General features: G+C 40.0%; 1 protein-coding gene across 2 annotated transcripts in view; it reads right to left on the bottom strand.

Annotated features, from left to right (window-relative positions):
* The window catches only part of BNIP3L (BCL2 interacting protein 3 like), a 28,331-nt gene extending 6,582 nt beyond the window's left edge, over positions 1-21,749 (bottom strand). Inside the window, exons 1-5 of one of the 2 annotated variants that reach the window (XM_059071744.2) lie at positions 21,507-21,749; positions 13,653-13,836; positions 9,789-9,861; positions 2,900-3,003; positions 2,632-2,781 (exon numbers count right to left, since the gene is read on the bottom strand). In XM_059071744.2, the coding sequence (XP_058927727.1) occupies positions 2,632-2,781; positions 2,900-3,003; positions 9,789-9,861; positions 13,653-13,836; positions 21,507-21,606 (611 nt within the window). In that variant the 5' untranslated portion in view covers positions 21,607-21,749. The remainder of the gene's footprint in view (positions 1-2,631; positions 2,782-2,899; positions 3,004-9,788; positions 9,862-13,652; positions 13,837-21,506) is intronic. The other variant, XM_067039916.1, reaches the window with a different exon arrangement.
* Positions 21,750-23,870: the final 2,121 nt, after the last annotated feature.

The following is a 23,870-nucleotide window of genomic DNA, read 5'->3' as shown; positions in this document are numbered from 1 at the left end:
AACCCTATCAAACTACCAATGGCATTCTTCACAGAATTAGAACAAAAAAATCTTACAATTCATATGGAAACACAAAAGACCCCAAATAGCCAAAGCAATCTTGAGAGAGAAAAATGGAGTTGGAGGAATGAGGCTCCCCCATTTCAAACTATACCAAAAAGCTACAGTAATCAAGACAGTATGGTACTGGCACAAAAACAGAAATATAGATCAATGGTACAGGATAGAATGCCCAGAGATAAACCCATGCACGTATGGGCACCTAATTTACGACAAAGGAGGCAAGAACATACAATGGAGAAAAGACAGCCTCTTCACTGCTGGGAAAACTGGACAGCTACATGCAAAAGAATGAAATTAGAACCCTACTTAACACCATACACAAAAATAAACTCCAAATGGGATTAAAGACCTAAATGTAAGACCTGACACTATAAAACTCTTAAGAGGAAAACATAGGAAAAACACTCTTAGACATAAACTACAGCAAGATTTTTTTTGACCCACCTCCTAGAGTAACAGAAATAAAAACAAAAATAAACAAATGGGACTTAAAAGCTTTTGCACAGCAAAGGAAACCATAAACAAGACAAAAAGACAACACTCAAAATGGGAGAAAATATTTGCAAATGAAACAACAGACAAGGATTAATCTCTAAAATATACAAAGAGCTCATGGAGCTCAATATCAAAAAAACAAACAATCCAGTTAAAAAATGGGTGGAAGACCTAAATAGACATTTCACCCAGGAAGACAAACAGATAGCCGAGGCACATGAAAAGATGCTCAACATCACTAATTATTAGAGAAATGCAAATCAAAACTACAATGAGGTATCACCTCACGCCAGTCAGAATGGCCATCATCAAAAAATTTACGAACAATAAATGCTGGAGAGGGTGTGGTGAAAAGGGAACCCTCCTGCACTGTTGGTGGGAATGTAAATTGATACAATCACTATGGAGAACAGTATGGAGGTTCCTTAAAAAACTAAAAATAGAACTACCATATGACCCAGAAATCCCACTGCTGGACATATACCCTGAGAAAACCATAATTCAAAAAGCGACAAGTACCACAATGTTCACTGCAGCGCTATTTACAATAGCCAGGCTATGGAACCAACCTAAATGTCCATTGACAGATGAATGGATACAGAAGATGTGGCACATATATACAATAGAATATTACTCAGCCATAAAAAGAAACGAAATTGAGTTTTTTGTAATGAGGTGGATGGACCTGAGAGTCTGTCATACAGAGTGAAGTAAGTCAGAAAGAGAAAAACAAATACCGTACGCTAACGCATGTATATGGAATGTAAAAAAAAGAAAATGCTACTGATGAACCTAGTTGCAGGGCAGGAATAAGGAGGCAGACATAGAAAATGGACTTGAGGACATGCGGTGGGAGGGCCAAGCTGGGGCGAAGTGAGAGTAGCATCGACATATATACACTACTGAATGTAAAATAGTTGGCTGGTGGGAAGCAGCAGCACAGCACAGGGAGACGCAATCAGTGCTTTGCGATGACCTAGAGGGGTGGGATAGGGAGAGTGGGAGGGAGGCTCAAGAGGGAGGGGATATGGGGACATGTGTACGCATATGGCTGATTCGCTCTGTTGTGCAACAGAAACTAACACAGTATTGTGAAGCGATTATACTCCAATAAAGAGCTATTAAAAAAAAAAAAGAAATTCCTGAAAAATTAATGAATTGCAGGTAAATGTGGGGTCAATTTTAGAAGGAAAGAAAAATGCTGTCAATACAAAGAGAAAACAGTAGTAACCCCAACCAGCTCTCCAGTTGCACTCAAGGACTACTCAATAAAATGGTGTATTTTCCCATTTGGGAAAGAGAAATGCTCACATCAACGCCAACTTTATACACTAAAGATTAATTTACTTTATAACTCAGCTTATCTTGAGTAATTTATAAACAACAACAACAAAACCCAAAAAGAAAAATCAAATATAGAAGAGCTCACTTTAAAATGAACATTTAGGGTAGTAAATCATATGAACAACTTATTTTCAAATAAGAAAAAACTCTACTATTAAAAATGCTTATTGGTTAGGTATCTCCCGCTTTTCCAAAGTTTGCTTTTCATCACTTCGCTATGTAGGTTAGACTTATGTTAGTACCTGTTTTCGATAATTGAAAGAAATTCGAAGAGGATTTTCACTTTTATAAAAAAAGGGCAAAAAGTGAACAGTGTTCAGCGAGGAGGCGCACTCCGAGCAGTGACAGCGCCTCCTTCCCAGGAACCACACTCAGCACCTCAGCATCCAGCTGCCATAGCTTTGAACTGCCATTTGTGAGCATCTGTGCTTTATCTCAATGTATGTTGTGCATCAGTTAGCGAGATGTGTCCTAAGGTAACTGCTTCTTCGCTTTACACCATTTCAGCTTACGGAAGGCTTCATAGACATGCTTTGCTTTCAGAGAGCAGGGGAACCCTATATACCAAAAGTGAATTGACCTCAATAATTCTTTTAAGTTCACCCCACTTGCGCTGCAACATTAGAAGGACAACAACACAAACTGCTTTCACATGTATTTCTTACAGCTGGAAATAAAATCTGTGAATAAAATGAATGGAAGAAACTTCAGGCATTGACCAGTACTTACCCCAGCCCCAAAGCCAAAACATGGGAAAGGAAGAGAGATGGAATGAACACCTTAAGGAATTCTGCAGAGAAAATGCCCCCTTTCTTCATGGCTCCACTTTTTCTCATGCTTAAGGAAACGGAACGTTTAGGGTGCCTGAAGTGGAACTCCCTGGGGGAAGAAATGCAGAGGCAGGTGTCAGAAATGCATTTGCTGAAAATACCTCGGGAATTAGCAGGCCCACACTACAGGCACTGTGTCCACTGCACAGAACCATGTACTGACTTACTTAGGTGGAATGTTTTCAGGTCTACTGGACCAGTCGGACACCCAGTCTACACTTTTCTTCAAAGCATCCACTTCTTTCTCTCCTTCTGCAACTTCTTCTTCTGACTGTAAAGGAGAATTCACATTTTAAAAAAGGAGAAAAGGAACACTAATCCTTCCTACTACAGAAGACAAATCTAGACAGAAAATATACAAAAATCATAAGCTTGTGCATCAATAATTTTTATGTAAGAAAGATGTCATTTTTCCAAAAAGGCTGACAAAATGATCTAAGATCAGAGTATTTAATATCTTAAAAAAAAACTTCAGGGGCTTCCCTGGTGGCGCAGTGGTTGAGAGTCCGCCTGCCGATGCAGAGGAACACGGGTTCGTGGCCCGGTCCGGGAAGATCCCACATGCCGCGGAGCGGCTGGGCCCGTGAGCCGTGGCCGCTGAGCCTGCGCGTCCGGAGCCTGTGCTCCGCAACGGGAGAGGCCACAACAGTGAGAGGCCCGCACACCGCAAAACAAACAAACAAACAAAAAAAACTTGAGTGAGTTTCACTGTTATGTCTAAACACAGAATATGAACCTGAGATTTGAATATTCCTCAATTTAAAAAAAAGAATATGAATCTGAAAAAAGTATATTTGGAGATATAGTGTAACTAAAGTGTGGAAAACATTGATAATCGTTGAATCTGGGTGATACGTGTATGAAGGGCCATTGTAATGTCCTCTTTACTTTTGTATACATTCAAAATTTTTCATAATTAAAAACAAAGGGGAACATCAAAAAGTATATGCTAACAAATATAAAGTAATGAGAAAATAAATAACTGGGAGTTGGGCTGAGGAAGTAAACAATTTATAAGAACTTAAAATAACTAGTATTTATTAAGCATTTATCAAGAGACAAGCATCAGTCTAAGCACTTTACATGCATTTACCTTACAACAATCCTGTAAAAAAAAAAAGGAACTATTACTATTCCATTCTACAGATGAGGAATCTGAGACATAAATTAAGTGACTGCCCAAGTTTCTATAAGCGGTAAGTAGCAGGGCCAGTATTCAAACCCAGGCAAATGGTCTCTATAGCCTCCACTCTTAGGCATTAGGTTTTACCCTAGAAGGAGATTTTTAGACAAATTGCTTTCCAAACATTTTCCAAGGTTTATTCAAAACTACTTAAGCCAAAAGTTTTTTGTTTTTGTTTCTTTTTGTGGTACACGGGCCTCTCACTGTTGCGGCCTCTCCCGTTGCGGAGCACAGGCTCCGGACGCACAGGCTCAGCGGCCATGGCTCACGGGCCCAGCCGCTCGGCGGCATGTGGGATCTTCCCGGACCGGGGCACGAACCCGTGTCCCCTGCATTGTCCGGCGGACTCTCAACCACTGCGCCACCAGGGAAGCCCAAGCCAAAAGTTTTAAGAGTAATTTATTTAATACAGAGTAAGAATTGGACATCTTTCACATCAAATAAATTTTAAAAGTCCTTTTCCTTGCTAATGATAATAACCTAAAGTTTCAGGCTAAGAACAATCAAAATTTCCAATAGCTTCTCTTTCCACAGACCCCACAGGGAAGAGAAATTCCTAAAAAAATGACACAGCATTATTTATTCAGTTTTAAGGAATATAATGCTATGACTTCAAACCTAAGGGTCTCAAAGCTAAGAATTATTTTGATTTGTTATTTTGTTTGGATAGAATTCAAACTTTCATTCTTTTTTGTAGATAGTTATGAAAATTCTCTATGAAACAGCTGCTCCAGGAAGGTAGCTTCAGAGCATCTCTAGATATAGATGGTCCCTTTTGCTATCAAACAGAAAGTAAAATCCCTGTGGATTTTTGCTACTCTGGTACTATCATTCTTATTTAGTTCTGCTGGACTTGGCAAATACCATTGAATGACATAATGTAGCCTTTAGGATTAAGCTTGTTCCACCGAGTATTGAGATTACTCAGAATCATGAGTTGGTTCTCTGGAGTAAATCTGAAAACACCCTAAATCAAAAATGATAAATTGTTACAATTTCCTTATAGATCAGCCTTTGCCACACAATACCTCATTCAACACACTGCAGGTCACTTCTGTTCAGTTTCCAACACTGGTCTTAAATATCGCTTCTAAAACTGCTCAAAGATTTAAGTTTAAATGTGTGAATAAGCTAGTATTTCATACTTTCCAAAATAATGAAAATATAAGAAGATTTTATTCTAATTTTTTAGAGACGATGATCTTTGGGCTATTATTTAAAAAAACCCCAAAACGTCCCAGATCAGTTTAGAATGCTTACCTTAAGAATAAGGATTGTAAGCTCTCCTCATCCACTACTGCCCTGTGCTTCCTTTTATTAATCTTAAATTTGCCAGCTTTAGGCTTTATAAATTGCCTTCTGATTCTTGGAATTTCACAATATGGTAAAAATGCACTTAGTCTAATGAAGTAATATTCATGCCTTTATCCAAATCAATAACCCTCGCTCCACACCTACATCTATTCAGACAGAAGATTCTGATCATTTCAGCCTATTATCATGGGCAGTCCCTTACCTTCTAATCACTTACATTTTCCTTCTCTGGCCCACCTCAAGCTCTCTTAGGTCTCTAAATGTGGATAGTAAACTACATAGCACAGAGCAGATAAACCACAGTTTTACAGGAAGGAAAAGGAAGACATTTTCAGTTTGTATCATCTTCCAATGAGACCCGACCCTGTGCTGGCCTATTTGGTCCCAGAAACACACTGAAAAACGTCTCTGAGAGACAATCTATCGTCTATTTTCTGCTACAAAACTGACTCTTGAGAACCATCATCCTAAAAGTCCAGTTTGAACAACTTTTTCCTAAATGCATTACACCTTAGGCTTCCTTGTACCACGACTCACCAGACATGTTTTAGTTCACTCTCACGACCTTGTGAGCTCCTCTGAAATCAATCCCATTCATTGACTTATTTTAGTAGAACAGGGGCCACAGGCCCAGACAGCCCTGGTTTCTGTCCTGACTCTATCACTTACTTGCTTTTGATCTTAGGTAAGTAACTTAATTAAGACAAAGCTTCATTTTTTCCAATTCATTCATGGGCATTATGTCACCTCTTTCACTGGACTGAGAACATTACAGTGGGAAAAAATTAAAAAAAAAAAAATTTCGTACCTGGAATATATCTAGTAAATATTAGCTCCTTTCCTTCCTCCTCCTAAAAAAGCTAAAAATGTCATATATTCCTCATGTAGACAATCTAAAAAATTCAGTAAGAGCAAGTACCATTAAGTCCTTTATTAACTGTTTTTAACTGTTTCCCAACCCTAAGCTTCTTCTAATTCATGAAAAAAAAATCCACCTTCCCAAACCGTAAAGTAACTAATTTTTGAATTATCATTTCTTCAATTAAACACAAGCAATGTAATAGGCTTTTTGAAAGTTCAAGTATATTATTCCTATTGATTTCTCTCTTACTAAAAGTCTTACTCTAAAGGATATAATGTTTTTCTTACAGGAGTTAGATTGCTTTTTCTTTTCTTTTTTTTTTTTTTTGCGGTACGCGGGCCTCTCACTGCTGTGGCCTCTCCCATTGCGGGGCACAGGCTCTGGACGCTCAGGCTCAGCGGCCATGGCTCACGGGCCCAGCCGCTCCGCGGCATGTGGGATCTTCCCGGACCGGGGCACGAACCCGTATCCCCTGCATCGGCAGGCGGACCCTCAACCACTGCGCCACCAGGGAAGCCCTAGATTGCTTTTTCAAAAATGTAACCTGGTTTAAATGGACTGATCTGGACTTCCGTGGTGGCTCAGTGGTTAAGAATCTTCCTGCCAATGCAGGGGACACAGGTTCGAGCCCTGGCCCGGGAAGATCCCACATGACGCAGGGCAACTAAGCCTGTGTGCCACAACTACTGAGCCTGCGTTCTAGAGCCCATGAGCCACAACTACTGAGCCCACACGCCACAACTACTGAGCCCACACGCCACAACTACTGAAGTCCGCGTGCCTAGAGCCCGTGCTTCACAACAAGAGAAGCCACCACAATGAGAAGCCCACGCACCACAATGAAGAGTAGCCCCCACTCGCCACAACCAGAGAAAGCCCGCTCACAGCAACAAAGACCCAGCACAGCCATAAATAAATAAATAAATAAATAAATAAAGTGATCTGACTGTTACTATCATTTACCCAAGGCTTGATGATAACCAGTGCTCTCTTAGGTATTTATTTCTGAATAGGGATCACACTAGCAATCCTATCATAATCTGACACAGAGGGCAAAATCTTCCCTTTTCTCTCCCAAATTTCACAAATTCCTTGGGAATTCTAGGATGGATACAGTCCGCTCTACAATTCCACTTAAAATTCAATTCTCAGGTGAGCCTAATTGTACACGTGCCATCCCATAAGCCGGGACAGCTCTTCTCTGTGGTTATTAGTTATTAGGTAGATTATTAGGGGAGAAAGGTATGTGTGGAAGGGTAGGGAGGTCTAAGGTCAAATAGGCTTGGGAAACACAGCTGGGGCTCAGCATCTGTGGGTCACACATTGTGAATATGGAGGGCTGACTGCACTACTCCAGTTTATATAATGGACTTGAGCAGCCTCGGATTGTGATGTTGGAGGGGGTGGGGGTGGGGGTCTTGGAACCAATCCCCTGAGGATACTGAGTAATGACTGTACTTGGTTTAAATCAACAGATTTCTTTACGTCAGGAATTGCCAAGAGCCTTTAATATGCTACTATGCACTGTGACTACTGGAGTGGGAGGGTCAGCGAGCCCAGAGGCTGCAGTATTTCCCGCTTATCTGACTTCAGAGCTACATTATGGACCTTCCCATTGAGCAGATGTTCTTCAAAACACATTTTGGGAAATGCTACTCCGGATTTTCAACTTGTCTGTATAAAAGGCAATATGAGGGAGACATCTTCCTCAGGAAAGACTGCAGCAAAGAATTAACTTCATTTCTCCATCTTGGGATTCCTTAGTACACTTTCTTCCCATGGAAACTTTATAGTACATTCTCCTCTTTATTAGCTATAGCTTACTGCACATGACAAAACTGACAGACATAAGTGAGCAATTCCACAATTCCAGTCAGCCAACTTCCTAAGTGACAGTCTTGCTACTACAAGTTTCTCTACAGTATAAAGTTCATCATAATCCCATAGAGTTTCTAGGTTTCAGAAAACAGCACAAATAAAGCACAGTCAACGTAGGGAGAAAGCGTGCAGCTTCCTAAACAGAAAGAATACTGGGTAGAACCAAGGCAACATGCAAAATATTTCCAGTGCAAAGGGAGCCAGGACACTGCACAGTGAGAACCCCACAAAACAAAGATTTTGTTAGCATTCATTCAAACATTCATTCAACATATATTCTTCAATACCTTAACATGGGAGAAAAAAACAATGCCTTCTGTTCTCAAGAATTTGCACTCTTGGGCTTCCCTGGTGGCTCAGTGGTTAAGAATCTGCCTGCCAATGCAGAGGACACGGGTTCGAGTCCCGGTCTGGGAAGATCCCACATGCCGCAGGGCAACTAAGCCTGTGCGCCACAACTACTAAGCCTGCACTCTAGAGCCCGCGAGCCACAACTCCTGAGCCCACGTGCCACAACTACTGAAGCTCGCATGCCTAGAGCCCACACGGGCTCTACAACAAGAGAAGCCACTGCAATGAGAAGCCTGCGCACCGCAACGAAGAGTAGCCCCTGCTTGCTGCAACTAGAGAAAGCCCAGGCGCAGCAGTGAAGACCCAACACAGCCAAAAATAAATAAATAAAATAAATTTATTTTTAAAAAAAGAATTTGCACTCTGACACTTGCAGGTGATCTGACACATCAATAAAGTCAAGGGCTGGCTATGAACATTCTAAATCATTAATGACAATTATTTATTTATCCCAAGTTTTACAATAAAAACCTTTGTAGCTTTCAATACTATATCCATCCATATTTCCAACAATGTCAACTCCTAGTGAAACTTTATTTAACTTCTTTACCTTAAGGAATCCTGCATAATTTGGGTGAATTTTGTCTCTAGCTTGATTTGATTTCAGACGCAAAAAAGTTTTCACACCTGGTTCTACAACAACCTTCCGTTTCATTTATTCTGTGACCTTAAATAAGACATGTGCCTCAGTTTTCTATTTATAAACTCAAGAAACTAGCCTGGAATACTGGGATGACACATTATAGACAAGAATTTCCCAATTTTTTTAGGACCCAAAATTCTTAGTTGTAAAGGAGCGCCACGACGACCACGGCAGCATAAATTCCAACATCAGAAACTGCATAACTTAAAATGGCTTCAAAGTATTTTTCTAAAATTTTTATTGGAGTATAGTTGATTTAAAATGTTGTGAATGTTGTGTTAGTTTCAGGTGTACAGCAAAATGAATCAGTTATACATAAATATGTATCCACTCTTTTTTAGATTCTTTTCCCGTATAGGTCATTGTAGAGTACTGAGAAGAGTTCCCTGGGCTCTACAGTAGGTCCTTATTAGTTATCTATTTTATATATAGTTGTGTGTATATATCAATACCAGTCTCCCAATTTATCCCTCCCTCCCTTTCCCCCCGGTAACCATAAGTTTGTTTTCTACATCTGTGACTCTATTTCTGTTCTGTAAGTAAGTTCATTTATACCATTTTTAAGATTCCACAAATAAACAATATCATATGATATCTGTCTTTCTCTGACTTACTTCATTCAGTATGACAATGTCTAGGTCCACCTACATTGCTACAAATGACATTATTTCGTTCTTTTTTATGGCTGAGTGATATTCCATTGTTCAAACTATTTTAAAAAGTCTCCATATTCTTTACTATATTTCAGCAAAACAGACTTAGAAATTTGCATTTTTCCTAATTATCTAATGCAAATCAGAAAAGTAAACAAACATACACACACACCTGAGAGCTATGGTCCCTGCTGGTGTGCATTTCCACATCAAACATGATCTGCCCATCTTCTTGTGGGGAAGGGCTAGAAGAGAAAGACACATTTATAGCCATTAGTTTGAATTCTCATTTTGCCAAATCAATTAGCCTCTACTGGAAATTAGAAAATTAAAAGTTATAGTGGTATGTCTTTGAAAAAGCAGCAAATCAGAAAGTATACCATAACCCCATGTAAGAAAAAATGAAATTGAGCACCCTTACTTCCAAATGTTCTAGAATTTTTCAGTGGTGATAAATTCCTTTGCAACGATAAATCTGCAACGGAAATACTACCTAAAGACACAAGACTGTCACATTTTCTTATTTTTACTCTTTTTCCAATAAATGTAAAATGATCTTCAAATTCAGAAACTCTAGTTTGGGGTTCTTTTTCTCAACGTTCTTTCATCGTTAAACAATTCACCAGCTATTCTCAAAGTGTGAAATCAGCTCTTAACAATTCTTTCAAAGGGTCTTTGAGGTTAAAATTGTTTTCATAATACTACCAGGATTTATTTGCCTTTTTCATTCTCATCTTGCCATGCGTGTACAGTGAAAATTTCCAAAGGCTAAATTATGTGTAATAGCACAACAGAAAGAATGTAAAAGCAGGTGAGAATCCAGCTATTTTCTATTAAACCAGATACTAAAGAGATTTGCATAAATGTAAGACAATGCCACTATTCTTACTAATTTTTTTGGTTATGGAAAACAGGTAATTTTTGTTTAAAAAAGTTACTTATGTTAACATGTAATAGGCTTATTGTTGAATGAATACATATTTTTTTAACGTGCTCAGTTTTAATTTCTAATATAGTAAATATCAAAATATATAACCCACATAAACAAAAGATCTTTGGGGTCCCCAATAGTTATTACGAGTGTAAAGGAGTATTGAGACCAAACAGTTTGAGAGCCACTATTTTACTTATTTTTGAAATACTGACTTTGAGATATTTCAGAGTGAATTATATAAACTTATAGCAAGTGATGACCTTTAACAAGTACAAGATATATTCCCAGAACTATAAGAATTTACAAATAAATTTTTAGACAAAGATACATGGTCACAAGCCGTACTTGATACAAGAGATGCATACAATGTACTAAGTGCTATTCTTAGCTTTCTCAATGATCCCTTGTGTAACCACAGGGAGCCACTAGATCTTTCACTGCACACCCCACCTCCCCAAATGTAAACTCAAGTGGGCATGAAGCATGCTCCAGGCTGAACTTGCTCAAAGGAATAGATATTAACTATCAACGCTGTCAAGAGCATGTGTACAATGGTAATATATAGAGATGCTGGTGAAACTCACTGGAAAGTAAGTAAGATCACCAGTCTTTGAGTATTATAACTGATTTAGGAGATTCTTAAATGGGGGAAGGAAAAGTGAAAAACTCGTTCCATACCAAACCACCATATTATTGTATTTAGAAAATTTTTGTCTTGAACGAGAAATCGCAGGGTATGGCACAGAAACCAAGTAGAACGAGGGACTCTTGTTGTCCTCAGTGTACTGTTATTATGCTCATAACACTGTTGGACTCACAGCCGGAGATCAAGTTAAGGACCAGCCTTACAGAGCCATAACCAGGTCAAGGCAGCCGAATGACCAAGTCGAAAATCCAAGAGAAGCACAGCTCTACTTTACACTCTTCTTACCACTGGCACCAAGCTCACGTAGACAAATACTCAACATTTCACTGGTAGACTGACCCACTTGGGATGCATTATTATCCTGGCTCATGTTAGGATCAGCTGGGGAGCTTTTAAAAGTTTCTCATGTCTCCACAACAGAATGAGATTCTCTAGGGATGGGGTCTGTGCACTGGTATTTTTGAAAGCTCCCTGGGGGAATACAGTGTGTAGGCTGAAAACTCCTACAATAGGCTGGAGCACAAAGCAAAACACATAGGGGGTCTCTTCTAACAACCACCACAGTGACAAAAATATACCGACGGGATAATTTTTAAATTTTGAAATATGTATGAAAATATACATAAATTAGCTTGGGGACGAATAGCCAACAATTCTAAAACATTTCCGCCTGCAAGAAGCACTGCTTAACAACCTCAAATCTAGAGATGCTGGCAATTCAGCTGACGTGAACTGTGAAGACATTCTTAAATGTTCAAGTGTTAGATATCCCAGGAGAGCGCTACTGAGCTAGAGCTCTAGGCCTCCCCTGAGACGTGACCAGTGACCCAGAGCCTGAAGATGTGTAAGCGGAGAACAGGAAAGTGTCCAAGTGCACCCGCCACATCTCGATTTACATGTTCAGAAACCTAAGTGAAACACGATCACGGCAAGATGAATTCACATTTGATCACAAGTATCACTGCAACCAGAAATGACACAAGGCGACCAGAAGGCCGGGCAGGTGATCTTATCTCTGCTCAATGACAGCACCGAGTGAACAGCGGGCTAAGGGACTCACCAGTACTTGGACATACAATAAAAGGCTTATCAACAAGCCCAGAAGCAGCAGAGAACTTCAGAAAACCCATCCATGAGCCTCACAACATACATGTAACGTAATATAAAGGTGATTCTCAAAAACAGACTAATGTCGTAGCTCCCAGAATTGGTGGCAAAGCTGCTCAGAGAAGAGCCATCTGCTCTGCTTCTGCTCATGACAAGAGCCATCCTGGCTCTTCAGAAGCACAGGGACACGTGAATGATTTGACTGGGAGGTGGCGTGCCAGAGAGCCGCCAGACCAGTCCTCTGCAGCCTCGGTAACATCGGTGGATCGTAAGTCATACAGGCACTTCGAACATGATTTAACTCTTGATTCTCCTTTTCTACTTTTTCTGGTAAGAAATAATATGTACCACACACACAATTTTTACCAAGTATAAAAATCTGAAAGAAGAAAAATGGCCATCATTCCATCCCCTAGAGAGAATCACTGTTTACATTTTTAGATGTCCCCTTAGTCTATTTCCTGTGTACCTGCATTTTCTACATGGCCAAGAACAGTGAACTCTTAATTAGCCAGAAGACCATCCAGTACCCCCAAATGCTAATACTATGGCTGTCACTGGTCTAAGAATGTTCAATATGCCACTATGTCATGTAATACCTAGTCCCTCTGGAAAAAAGAGAAGCTTGTACTGAAAAATAAACTAACAACTCAGTTTCACTCTCCTCATACGTGTCTGTATTCTTAACTCTTTCACCATATGCAGCCCTTAATTGAAGAATGTCTCCCCAAGCCAAATACAGAAAAACGAGGTCTGGAACAAAACTTCCTCTGAGCTCTAAGGAAATGCAGAATTAACTATCAGAATTAACTATCTTTACAGAACTTAGTTGGTGCTTCCACCGTGCAAATACTGCTATACAACAAGCTGAATCAACTTGTAGTTCCTGCAACTCAAACATTTCCTGAATGTCTACTATATACCAGCATCATGACTGTCAAGGGTACAGAGATGAAAGAGGATCTCTGCCTTTTAAAGCCTCACAATCTAGAAGGGAGGACAGAGATTACAGAGGTAACTGTATTTGAGGCAGAAAGAGAGCTGTGAAAGGACAAAGGAAAATGGGAGAAAGTTAGATTAATTCTGTTAGTAAACATTTATACCGCTGACTTTTAAACTAGTAAACATCTGAAAAGTGACACAATCTAAGGAAACTGACTTAATCTGAGGAAAAAGTAGGCACTCATGTCCTTGTCAACTGGCTATCTGATTTAAATACACATGCTGCAAGAAATCGGGAGTTGTAAATTTTGTCAAATGAAGATGTAAGCAACTTATTTTTTCTAGTGGGAAGTAACCTTGCAACCCATCCACTTCCAGAATTCCACCAAAACATGGATCTCACTTACCTGTCACAGTGAGAACTGCCTCTTGAACTGCTCTGTCCGGATTCATGTTGTGCATCCAAAAGAATCTTCTCCATGTCTCCATTGTGGATGGAGGATGAGGAGGGTACGTGTTCTAGACCCCCATTTTTCCCATTGCCATTATCATTGCCATTGCTGCTATTCATGGGGAGCTCCACCCAGGAACCTGTTGGACAAGTCAGATAACTGCAGTTAACCACAGCAGAACAGGAGTCTCTCGTGTGCACATAGCATGTGAATATGGTGAATTCAGATAAGAATTCTGGCTCGCCTCTAACCAAATGCCAAAGTATTCTGAAGAAAATAAACAAGGAGCAATAAGAGTCTGAAAATCTATATAGTTCTGTTCCTGAAGGAGCTTGTGCAATCAACTGATTTAGAAGAAGCTGGACCTCTAAAATGAGTGAGTATCTTAGAAGATGTGTCTTTCAGCCAGTTTTCTCTCTGGTTAAAACTTAATTTACACACAATAAATACTTCACTGAAAATTTTTAGGTTGCTTTTCAAAAAATAAACAGCTACTTTATTACCGGACAGGGTACTTACGTTTAATATTTTAATTACATATATATTTTTTCCACAGTCTACCTCAGCTATTTAGTTGTATCCTCTCGAGCTGTATTTAGAAACTTCATAAAGGTCATCTAAGTATGTTAACAACTGTGCCTTAATTAGCACAAACAATTGAGACGTTCCTGGAGAGGGAACTTAAATCCAATCATCAACATTTCAATTTGTGTACAAGTCTGGAGCATAAAATGAATGCAGCTGGCTCTTAACTAAATCAGGTGAGAATGCTTAAAAACCCTAAAAAAAAGCTTTATCCCTATCCCACACATTAGCTTCTTCCCTTCCTTTATGCCTTACTCTTTTCTACTTCTCCTTTCTCTATGCACTGAACATACCTTGCAAGCTTGCCTTTTCTCTCCTCTCTCCCACAGGTTCCCACTTTCTAGGGTTTTCATGAAGCGTCGCTGGTTTGGGGCAGAAAACCAGGCATCAGCTAATTGCCTCAGGCGAACAGTCAAAGAGGGTGGAGCCACAGGAAAGGATGGGGCCCTGGTAATTTGGACTGGTCTTGACAATACTGGCTCCATGAGTTTGCTGACTACATGAAGGTCCTTTAATTCTAATAAGCAATGACAACAGTAGCCAATAAACTAACTTCATAACAAAAAGAGAGTGGTGTATTTTTTTTTCTAATTTCCATTCCTTACAACACATTTCGTTTTAGAAAACATAACCAGGCAGGTTGGTGGAGCCATTTCTCTAGACTCCAAGCAGAAGTGTTAGAGTTCTGTGGCAGAACAGTCTTCCATCCGTAAATCAGAATAACAGTTTCAAACCCTAAAATGCACTCTAAATGAGATGACCGCTAATCCAGACCCAGAAGTGAACTCAACATCACCCATCTACAAAGGAAAAGCTCAAAGGTAGCCCTGGTTGGAAATCTGACTCTCCCACTTACTATGACTTTCTGAGCTTCAGTTTCCTCATTTGTACATAGTACCTTCCCCTCAGGGTTGCTGTGAGGATTAAATAGAGCAACACAGGTAAAGTGCCTAGTAAACAGGAGATACTCATCAATACACTAGTTAAAAGAGCTGATATTTGTAATGTACTTAGAACAGCGTTTGCTCCATAGAAGTGACGTTACCCTTTCCCTCCTTCCCCTCCAAGGTGGTCCCAGGGGCTGTCAGAGTCCCACCATCACCCCCGATTCTTTGGGACTGTACTGCCAAACAACACAACTCCATGCCATCTCCATGGTGTCATTCTGTCCACACACAAAAATGGACACAGACTAGGCAGTACTCAAAATGGATGAAGAAATTCAACTAGCAAAGCTAATAAGATAGATCTAACACTGAAGGTCATTTAACTAAATACTTAAGGAGCGCCTCTGGAATGCATAAGAAATACACCACCAGCATCCCTAAATTTAGAGCTCTACAAGATATTTTAACTGGAAAGAGCAACAGAGAGAGAGGTATATGATGAACAAACTGTTTTTTTTTCTACTCCCACTCTTTCTAGGACTGTCCAATTTATTCTACACCAATGGGACCAGTTCTTGTACAGAAGCCCAATGTGAAAAAAGTAAAATGCTGGAGGTGCTCTGGCAGAAGCAGAACTAAGGAACCAGGAGTTCTAGATGGGTCTCTGTGGAAGCCAGTCTTCTCTAAAATACAATTAACGTTCACTTGAAGCTGCTGATCAGAGAGAAAAAAGGCTGTAACAATATCAGGTTTTCAAAACCTTGTTTTTGAAGGACTTCCAAACCCATATCTAAATTCTACCTTCTACATTAAATATATGTAAGTAATCATAATGTAGGAACCTGAGGAGACTCACCCAGAAAAGCTTAGTGAAAAGGACCTGTAATTGCCTTAACACCCTGTAACGTAACTGAAGGCATCTCTACTCAAGGCAGATGATACCTATCAGGCATGTATTAGCATAGTGGCTCAGAGCACAGACTGAAGCCAGACTCTCCTTCTACCTTCTATCACGTCCAGTTGTCCCAGACTCCCCTTCTATCACATCAAATTGTCACAGCCTAGACAGGTCACTTAACCTCTCTGTGTTCCAGTTTTCTCATCTGTAAAATAGGGATAACAACTGTCTACCTGAAGGTGATCAAAAGGTACAAACTTCCAGTCAGGAGAGAAATAAGTCCTGGGGATGTAATGTACAGCATGGTAACTATAGTTAAGAACTGTATTTTTTTTTTTTTTTTTTTTTTTTTTTGCGGTACGCGGGCCTCTCACTGTTGTGGCCTCTCCCGTTGGGGAGCGCAGGCTCCGGACGCGCAGGCTCAGCGGCCACGGCTCACAGGCCCAGCCGCTCCCTGGCATGTAGGATCTTCCCGGACCGGGGCACGAACCCGTGTCCCCTGCATCGGCAGGCGGACTCTCCACCACTGCGCCACCAGGGAAGCCCTGTATTGTATTTTTGAAAGAAAAGAGAGTAGATCTGAAAACTTCTCATCATAAGAAAAAAAAATTTTTCGTAACTCTGTGTGGTGATGAATGTTAACTAGACTTACTGTGGTGGTCATTTCAAAATGAATGAATAGGGCTTCCCTGGTGGCGCAGTGGTTGAGAATCCGCCTGCCGATGCAGGAGACACGGGTTCGTGCCCTGGTCCGGGAAGATCCCACATGCCGCGGAGCGGCTGGGCCCGTGAGCCATGGCCGCTAGGCCTGCGCGTCCGGAGCCTGTGCTCCGCAACGGGAGAGGACACAACAGTGAGAGGCCCGCATACCGCAAAAAAAAAAAGAATGAATAAATACATGAAATCATTATTTTGTACACCTGAAACTAATATAATGCTATATGTCACTTACATCTCAATTAAAAAAAAACACACACTGAATGGTTGCCTGCACATAGTGGAAAAAAAAAAAACCAAAACACCACATCTACCTCATAGGGTTGCTGGGAGGATGACAGGAATTAAACAAGGAAAAGTTCCGAGTACATAACAAGTGCTATGTGTTAGTTACTATTATAATTATACCCAGTATCTTTTAAAAACATTTCTTACTACAAAATTAGTGCATTCCTTGAAAATGTAAACATCAGTACCTGAAGGAAAAAAATTTGATACCTCTCCTCCCAACCTCTTATTCCTACTCCTAAAGGAAAGTACTTTTAACAGTTTCACACTTAGACTCCCAGAGAATACTTTTGTTTTTTGTGTTTTGCTTTTGTTATTACAAACAAAAACAATGGAATTGTACTGTATATATTTTTCTGTAAATAGTGTTTCTTACCTAACAACTTGTTGATGTCTTTCAATGTCAATATATATTGCCTTACTTTATTCTTTGGAACTGAACTGCATCCCATCATAAAGATATACCATGCTTTAACCATTATCCAAATGGCAATGGTTAATCATCACCCAAATGACTGTTTCTAATATTTTGTTATTACAACCAGGACTTCCATGAACATTCTGTCTGGGTAATCTGGCAATACCCATTAAAAGCCTTAAAATGGTAGATTTCCTTTAACTCTTAATTCTGTTCCAGTAATATCATCTATGGAAATAATCGGTTCTGCAGAGAAAGTTAGGACATAGATATCCATTAAACGTTTACATACTTAAAGCAATTATACTCCAATAAAGAATTTTTTAAAAAAAATTTAGATCTGAAAAAAAATGTTTACATACTAGCTTTATCTTTTAAGTGGAAAAAAATCAAACTTATCTTTCTCAATAGTTGAACTACACATACTTTTTTCTCATCTCCTAGTTCATTCCTGATTTATAGCCTCAGAATTTCTTGACGTTCTAACACTACCAATCCTCACAAAGTCCCTTTTTCCTTGGAAAGGAAATAAGACACGAGGACTGTGCTGTCCAAGCAATACAATGCAGAAAAAAATCTCAGAGTGAATTCCCTTCCTAATAATTAAGCTTTAAAATAAAAAACTGGAGGCTCTATTATATTAAAAGACTACTTACAAACTAACAATGGTTCTCTTACGCCAGGTGGTACATATACACACTACAGGAGCTATTTTCTAGTTTAAGTCTGAGAACTGCTAAGAGGATTCAGAGATGCATGCTTCTACATTCTGTAATACAGTTCTTCGTGAAGGCTGGTCCAATAATTGTGATTGCATTCATGACTGTATGCTGTATTTACTCTTTATAATTTTATAATCACCAGTTTAATCCTCTTGCAAGGACAGTGAGGGAATGGGGGAAGGGAGAAAAGGAAAAAGAGTATTTCTCATTCTTTCCCCAACTTTTCAATTCCATGTGTAACTCATCCTAACCAGGGCTAACACATCTCATCATGTCTTATTTTCTTTCCTCAAAACATGTATTTTATTTCAAGCACCTGATGCTGGAATCCAGACTGAGAACATTCACTAACATTTTTCTAAAAAAAACAGTATTATAAGGCATTGGAGTTTCACGTGTCATAGCCTTAAAAGCTTTCTTGCCATACTGAGGAAGCAAGTACATCATAGCTGTAGATATTTAAAAAGATTTAAAAGGCTGTACTAAAAAAAAAAAAAAAGAAAAGAAAAAAAGGCTGCACTTCCTACGTGAAACAACAAGAATTTTATTACTACCGTAATTTTCCTCGTATTACCTACTGAATTTTATGACATAAATATCCAATATTCTTAAGTAACTTGATAGTTTTCTCTAGAATAAAACTATCAACTGGAAAATATCCCTTTAATTTTGGAAGTAGTTCAGATATTTGTCCACTAATTTGTAATGAAAGCAAACAGTCCCCATACAAGGATAAACTTAAAAAAAAATATCAGAGAAAGGTTTCATTATTCCAAATATTTCAATAATTGTCTATTAAAACTTTGACCCCTGAACTAAAGATAAAATCCCAAGCCAGAGATAATCTGTACAATGAGTTCATCTCCTGTTTTTCAGAGTTGTGCAACTTTACACAACAAACAACTTCAACTTATCAGCAATTTGGATAGTATTAGATGCCTGAATAAGTTGTTTTTCTCAGTGCCCAAAAATCACTTGAAGGAATCAATAAGGCTTCTTGTTTTGTTCAGTCCAGTGTTGTATAATGAGCTAAAAAAGATTAAAAGGCGAGAGGAGCATAATGAAACATGGCACTTATCTGAAAGCTTTTCAGTAACATTTAAAAGCAGCTCACCCTAGCTCAAATAAAATACTTTCTATCTAAGCAGATTTCCCAAAGCAACATTTTGATATCACACACAGGCTGAGCATTCTTGCACTTCTGTAAGAGCTAATACAAACATAGCAGTACCTGATTGGCCAAGGACATCAAAGACCTCAGAGGTCTGTCAGGACACGGAGGAAAACCATCACACAGAGCTCAACCCCATTTTTCTGTTACATGGTCAAAGGAAAAAAAAAAAATTCCTTTGCTTTCTGTTTAGTCGGGTACACGTACTAACCAAACAGCTAACTTGTACGTACCATAGGAAAACTGGAGTACAATTAAGAAACAGTACATTAAAAAGAGATCGATAGGCAGGTCACCTCTATACATTAGGTGGCATAACACTGAGAGAATAAGAAACACACATAATCAGGGGATTGTGGGCCAATGAAAAGAAGTGTCCTGAAAGCAACATTAGATCGGGTGAAAGTAAAACCTCAGCTCTAGGACCTAGCCTGCCGTGAACTTGGACAACACACTTTACTCTAGACCTGTTTGTTTTTTCTTTTTTCTATTGAAGTAGAGTTAATTTACAATGTTGTGCTAATTCCTGCTGTAGAGCAAAGTGACTCAGTTATACATATATACCCATTCTTTTTTTCTGTATCTTTTCCATTATGGTTTATCCCAAGAGATTGGATATAGTTCCCTGTGCTATACAGTAGAACCTTGTTTTTTATCCATTCTAAATAGACCTGTTTCTCTACCAGTAAATAAAAGTGGACAGTTATCGCTAAAGTTTCTTGCCGTTCTAAAATCACATGGCTCTAAATACAGGTAATTAATTTTAAAATGCGTATTAATATGTGAAGCAAAGAACATTAAAACACACAGAAATTAATCTTAATTTACTGTGGGAAATAATATCTAAATCTTACATTCTAGAACATAAGACACTTAAAAGTTTTTAAAAGTCAACATTTAAAGAATCACCTAATCAAAAGATGGAGCAAGAAGAATAAGCAATGAAAACATCTTGTGAGGACAGGAACTCTTCCCTAAAATAACTGTTAGGCCACGCTGGAACACCTCCCTCTGATGAAAGATCTTGCAGTGCCTTTATATGTCATTTAAGCATCCAACTGATTTTTAAACGACTTCATCTGGCCATACGCTAACTGTCCCAACCACCTCTTTCAAAAGGTAAATTACAGGAAGGTTAAGGCAAGAACCTTTCCAAGACTTCCAGCGAGCTTTAAAGACAACAGGGAATCACCTTAGATACAAGATGTCTAAGCACCAGAATGTTAGCAAAAGCAACTGTAGTTGGTCGTAATTCGATACTGCCATTAACTTTCAACCGCCCCAGTGTACCAATGTATTTTTAATCCCGTTTCTGAAAATTCATTGCCCCAGACTCCGTGATCTGTGCAATCCTGGGTGGTTCAAGAAGCTGTTCGTAAGCAGGTTTACAGGACACACAACCCCAATGTTAAAAAAAAAAAAAAATTACTTGAGCAACTCTGAAACATCTTTAAAAAAAAGTAGTATAGCCTCCTCACCCCTCCCCGACACGTGATACAAGTAACCACTAAATTACCAAATAATTCTCCCGGCCAGCTTGTGCTAACAAAGGAACGCAACCAGCGGGCTCACATTTTGAGCCCTGGGGGAAGGCCGACCCAGTGAGATGGGGTCAGCCGGGCTTGGCCCAAGGCCTGCCGCACACTTGACCTCCCGCCCGTCCCTCGCCCGCCCCCTCCTCTCGGTCCGCCGCCCGCGTCCATCCCCTGGCGTCCCCGCCGCACGTCCCCATCCCTGCCCACGTCCACTTGGCGGCCCGCTCCGCCCACCCTCCCACCCCGCGCCCCAAGGCCCGCCTCTCCACGCCCCGATTGGCTCCGCTCAGGGGCCCACCACAGGTGGGATCCGCTCGACCCCCTCGTCTTCCCACCCACCTACCCTTCCCAACGGCGAACCCAAGCAGCCCCCCACCCAAGACCCCAGGAGGGAGCTGAGCCAGGTCTGGAGGAAGACACGAGCAACTCCTCCTGACAGGTGACCGGAGCTGTCAGTCATCCGCACATCCTCGGCCTTGACCAATAGGCTGCCTTCTCCTCCCGCTCCCCGCGCGGAGCTGGCAGCAGCGGCCCGAGCAGCTCCTCCTCCCCCATCCCCTTTACCGAGCCCGCCGGCCCAGCACTCACTGTTGAGGCCGGCTGGTGGGGGCAGAGACTGTTCACCTTCTTCACAGTTGTTGTTGTTGTTGTGCGGGGGCGGCGGCTGCTCTACTAAGTGAGACGACATCGTCGGGCGGCTGGAAGAGCTGCGACCGCAGCAAGACCGTCTCTGGTTCTTGGGCAGCAACACAACAAGCCGAGTCCCCCGCCCCCTTTTCTGCGCTTGCGCAGCCCCTCCCCTGGCCCTGGCGTCAGGACCCGCCCCGGCCACGTGATGACAACACAACAAGCGACGGGGCGGGGAGGGGGCGTTCCCGGGCGAGCGACAGACGTGGAGACGCGGGAGTCACGCTGACGCGCGCGCCAGGAATGAATTCCTGCGTGTCATTTGTACCGGCCGGATGGAGTGAGGTATGCGGCTGGAAGTGGGGTAAAGGATGGGGAGACGTGTGTAATGAGGAAGTGCAAGGCCCTCAGGTGCTGGCACGCACGTCTCCCACACCTACAGGACCAACGTTGTTTTATCCAGTCCGTGAGCATTTCTTTTTTAATACCTGTAAGGACTCAGTCTGTAAGAGGTATCGTGGTGACACAAAGTAAGCAAAATTCCCCGTGCCTCCCCGTCATAAATCTAAAATAAAGCTGGTGGAACACTGACACGCCAGTGAACAATGTAAGGCAGGCCAGAATTTTTCGTTGTTAAACAATTTTTAAAAAATTAATTACAAACAACACGCAGTCATTGTTTAAAAAAAGGGAAATTTTCAGGGAAATAGAGAAGAAAATAATCACCCACATCCCATCATTTAACCCATTTCTGGGACTTGACATGGCAAGCCATGTTTCGTTTACGTGGGTGACAGTAAACTATGTTCCTAAACATACGTTCCTACTTCCTCTCTCCATGTCTTTGTCGTTTCCTTGGTTTCATTTATGTGTGACATCTATTTTTCTCTTTTGTCTTTTAACCTTGTTTCACTTTGCCGAAGTTAAAATTTTCGGGCAATGAGATCTATTATTTTATATGGCTTGGGAATACCCTCACACCTTGATTTTGAATATACTCCCTATAATTTTTTTCTAATTTTCTTATAGGTTTAATTTTTATATTTATATCCCTAATCCATCTGAAACTTATTCTTGTATGTGTAAATTGCTTAACTTCAATTCGTCCCAACTGACCCAATAGTATTTATTAATTTTTAAGTCGTCCTTTCCACCCTGATTTGAAATTGCACCCCTATCACATTCTAAATTCCCACAAAAACGGGAGTTCATTTCAGGTTTCTCTACAGTAGCTCTATTAGATAACTATTAGAGAAAGTTTGTTTAAAATTTTTCTTTGACTGTTTAATTACTCTTCAGATGAATTTGGGGGGGATAACTGACATACAAAGTTGTCTCCCATTCAGACATATCCCTCCTTATTCTATTTTTATTAAAATTTTTAAAAGGTGTTCTTTAAAAAGATCTTAAACATTTCATAAACTTTTTTGAGTTTTAGTATAGTCTTATACTCATTTTTAAAAAAAAACATAGAAAGTTTCCTTTTCTATGTTCTTAAGTCGGTAAATTTGAAATTACTTTTCTGTTTCCCTTAGGGAAACATCCAGACCTAGTGGGGTTTTTTCTTTTGCGAGAGCAGGTAGCTCTGTTTCTGTAGGATGTTACCTTTATTTCTTATGTTGTGTTATTTGGATTTTATTTTCTCACGATTGTATTACCTAATGGTTAATCTATTTTATTGGCTCTTTTAAACCCAATTCCTTCTTCCTAATTTTATGATTCTTAAATCTTTTTTATCAGCTTAATTGAGATATAATTCACATACTATACAATTAATCCATTTAAAGTTCACAGTTCACTGTTTTTTGTTATATTCAGAGTTGTGCAGCCATCACCACAGTCTAATTTTAGACTTTCGTCGCCCCCAAAAGAAACCCTATGCTCGTTAGTTATGTCTCATTTTTCCTAACTTCTTACATTTTATGCTTATTTCATTCATTCTTTCTTTATTTGGGTATTTAAGAATTTTTCCCTGGTCAGAGTATGTTTTTGTTCTATTTCTAATTTGGAAATTTTTTCTTAGGTTTTCTTTGAAGCATAATACATCGTTCCTTTTGGAGAACGTTCCATGAGTATTTGAAAAGAAGGTATGGTTTCTGTCTTCAGGGCAGCAGGTCTGATGTATCTGTTGTACTACCTTAATAATAATGTCATTTAAGCTTTTTATATTTCCCCCCTCTCTATGTCTTACGGATTTCAAGAGGTCAATTAAAATTTCCCACTCCTGATAATGTTTCTATTTCTTCTGTCTCTTTTGTCGTTGAGGCTTCATTATTTGATGCATAGATGCTCATAACTGCATCTTTATCATTATGAATTGATCCT

Source organism: Kogia breviceps, chromosome 8 (genome assembly GCF_026419965.1).
Source record: "Kogia breviceps isolate mKogBre1 chromosome 8, mKogBre1 haplotype 1, whole genome shotgun sequence".
NCBI classification, from domain to species: Eukaryota; Metazoa; Chordata; class Mammalia; order Artiodactyla; family Physeteridae; genus Kogia; species Kogia breviceps.
The sequence above is the reverse complement of the archived record's forward strand: the minus strand, read 5'-3'. Positions and strand labels throughout refer to the sequence as shown.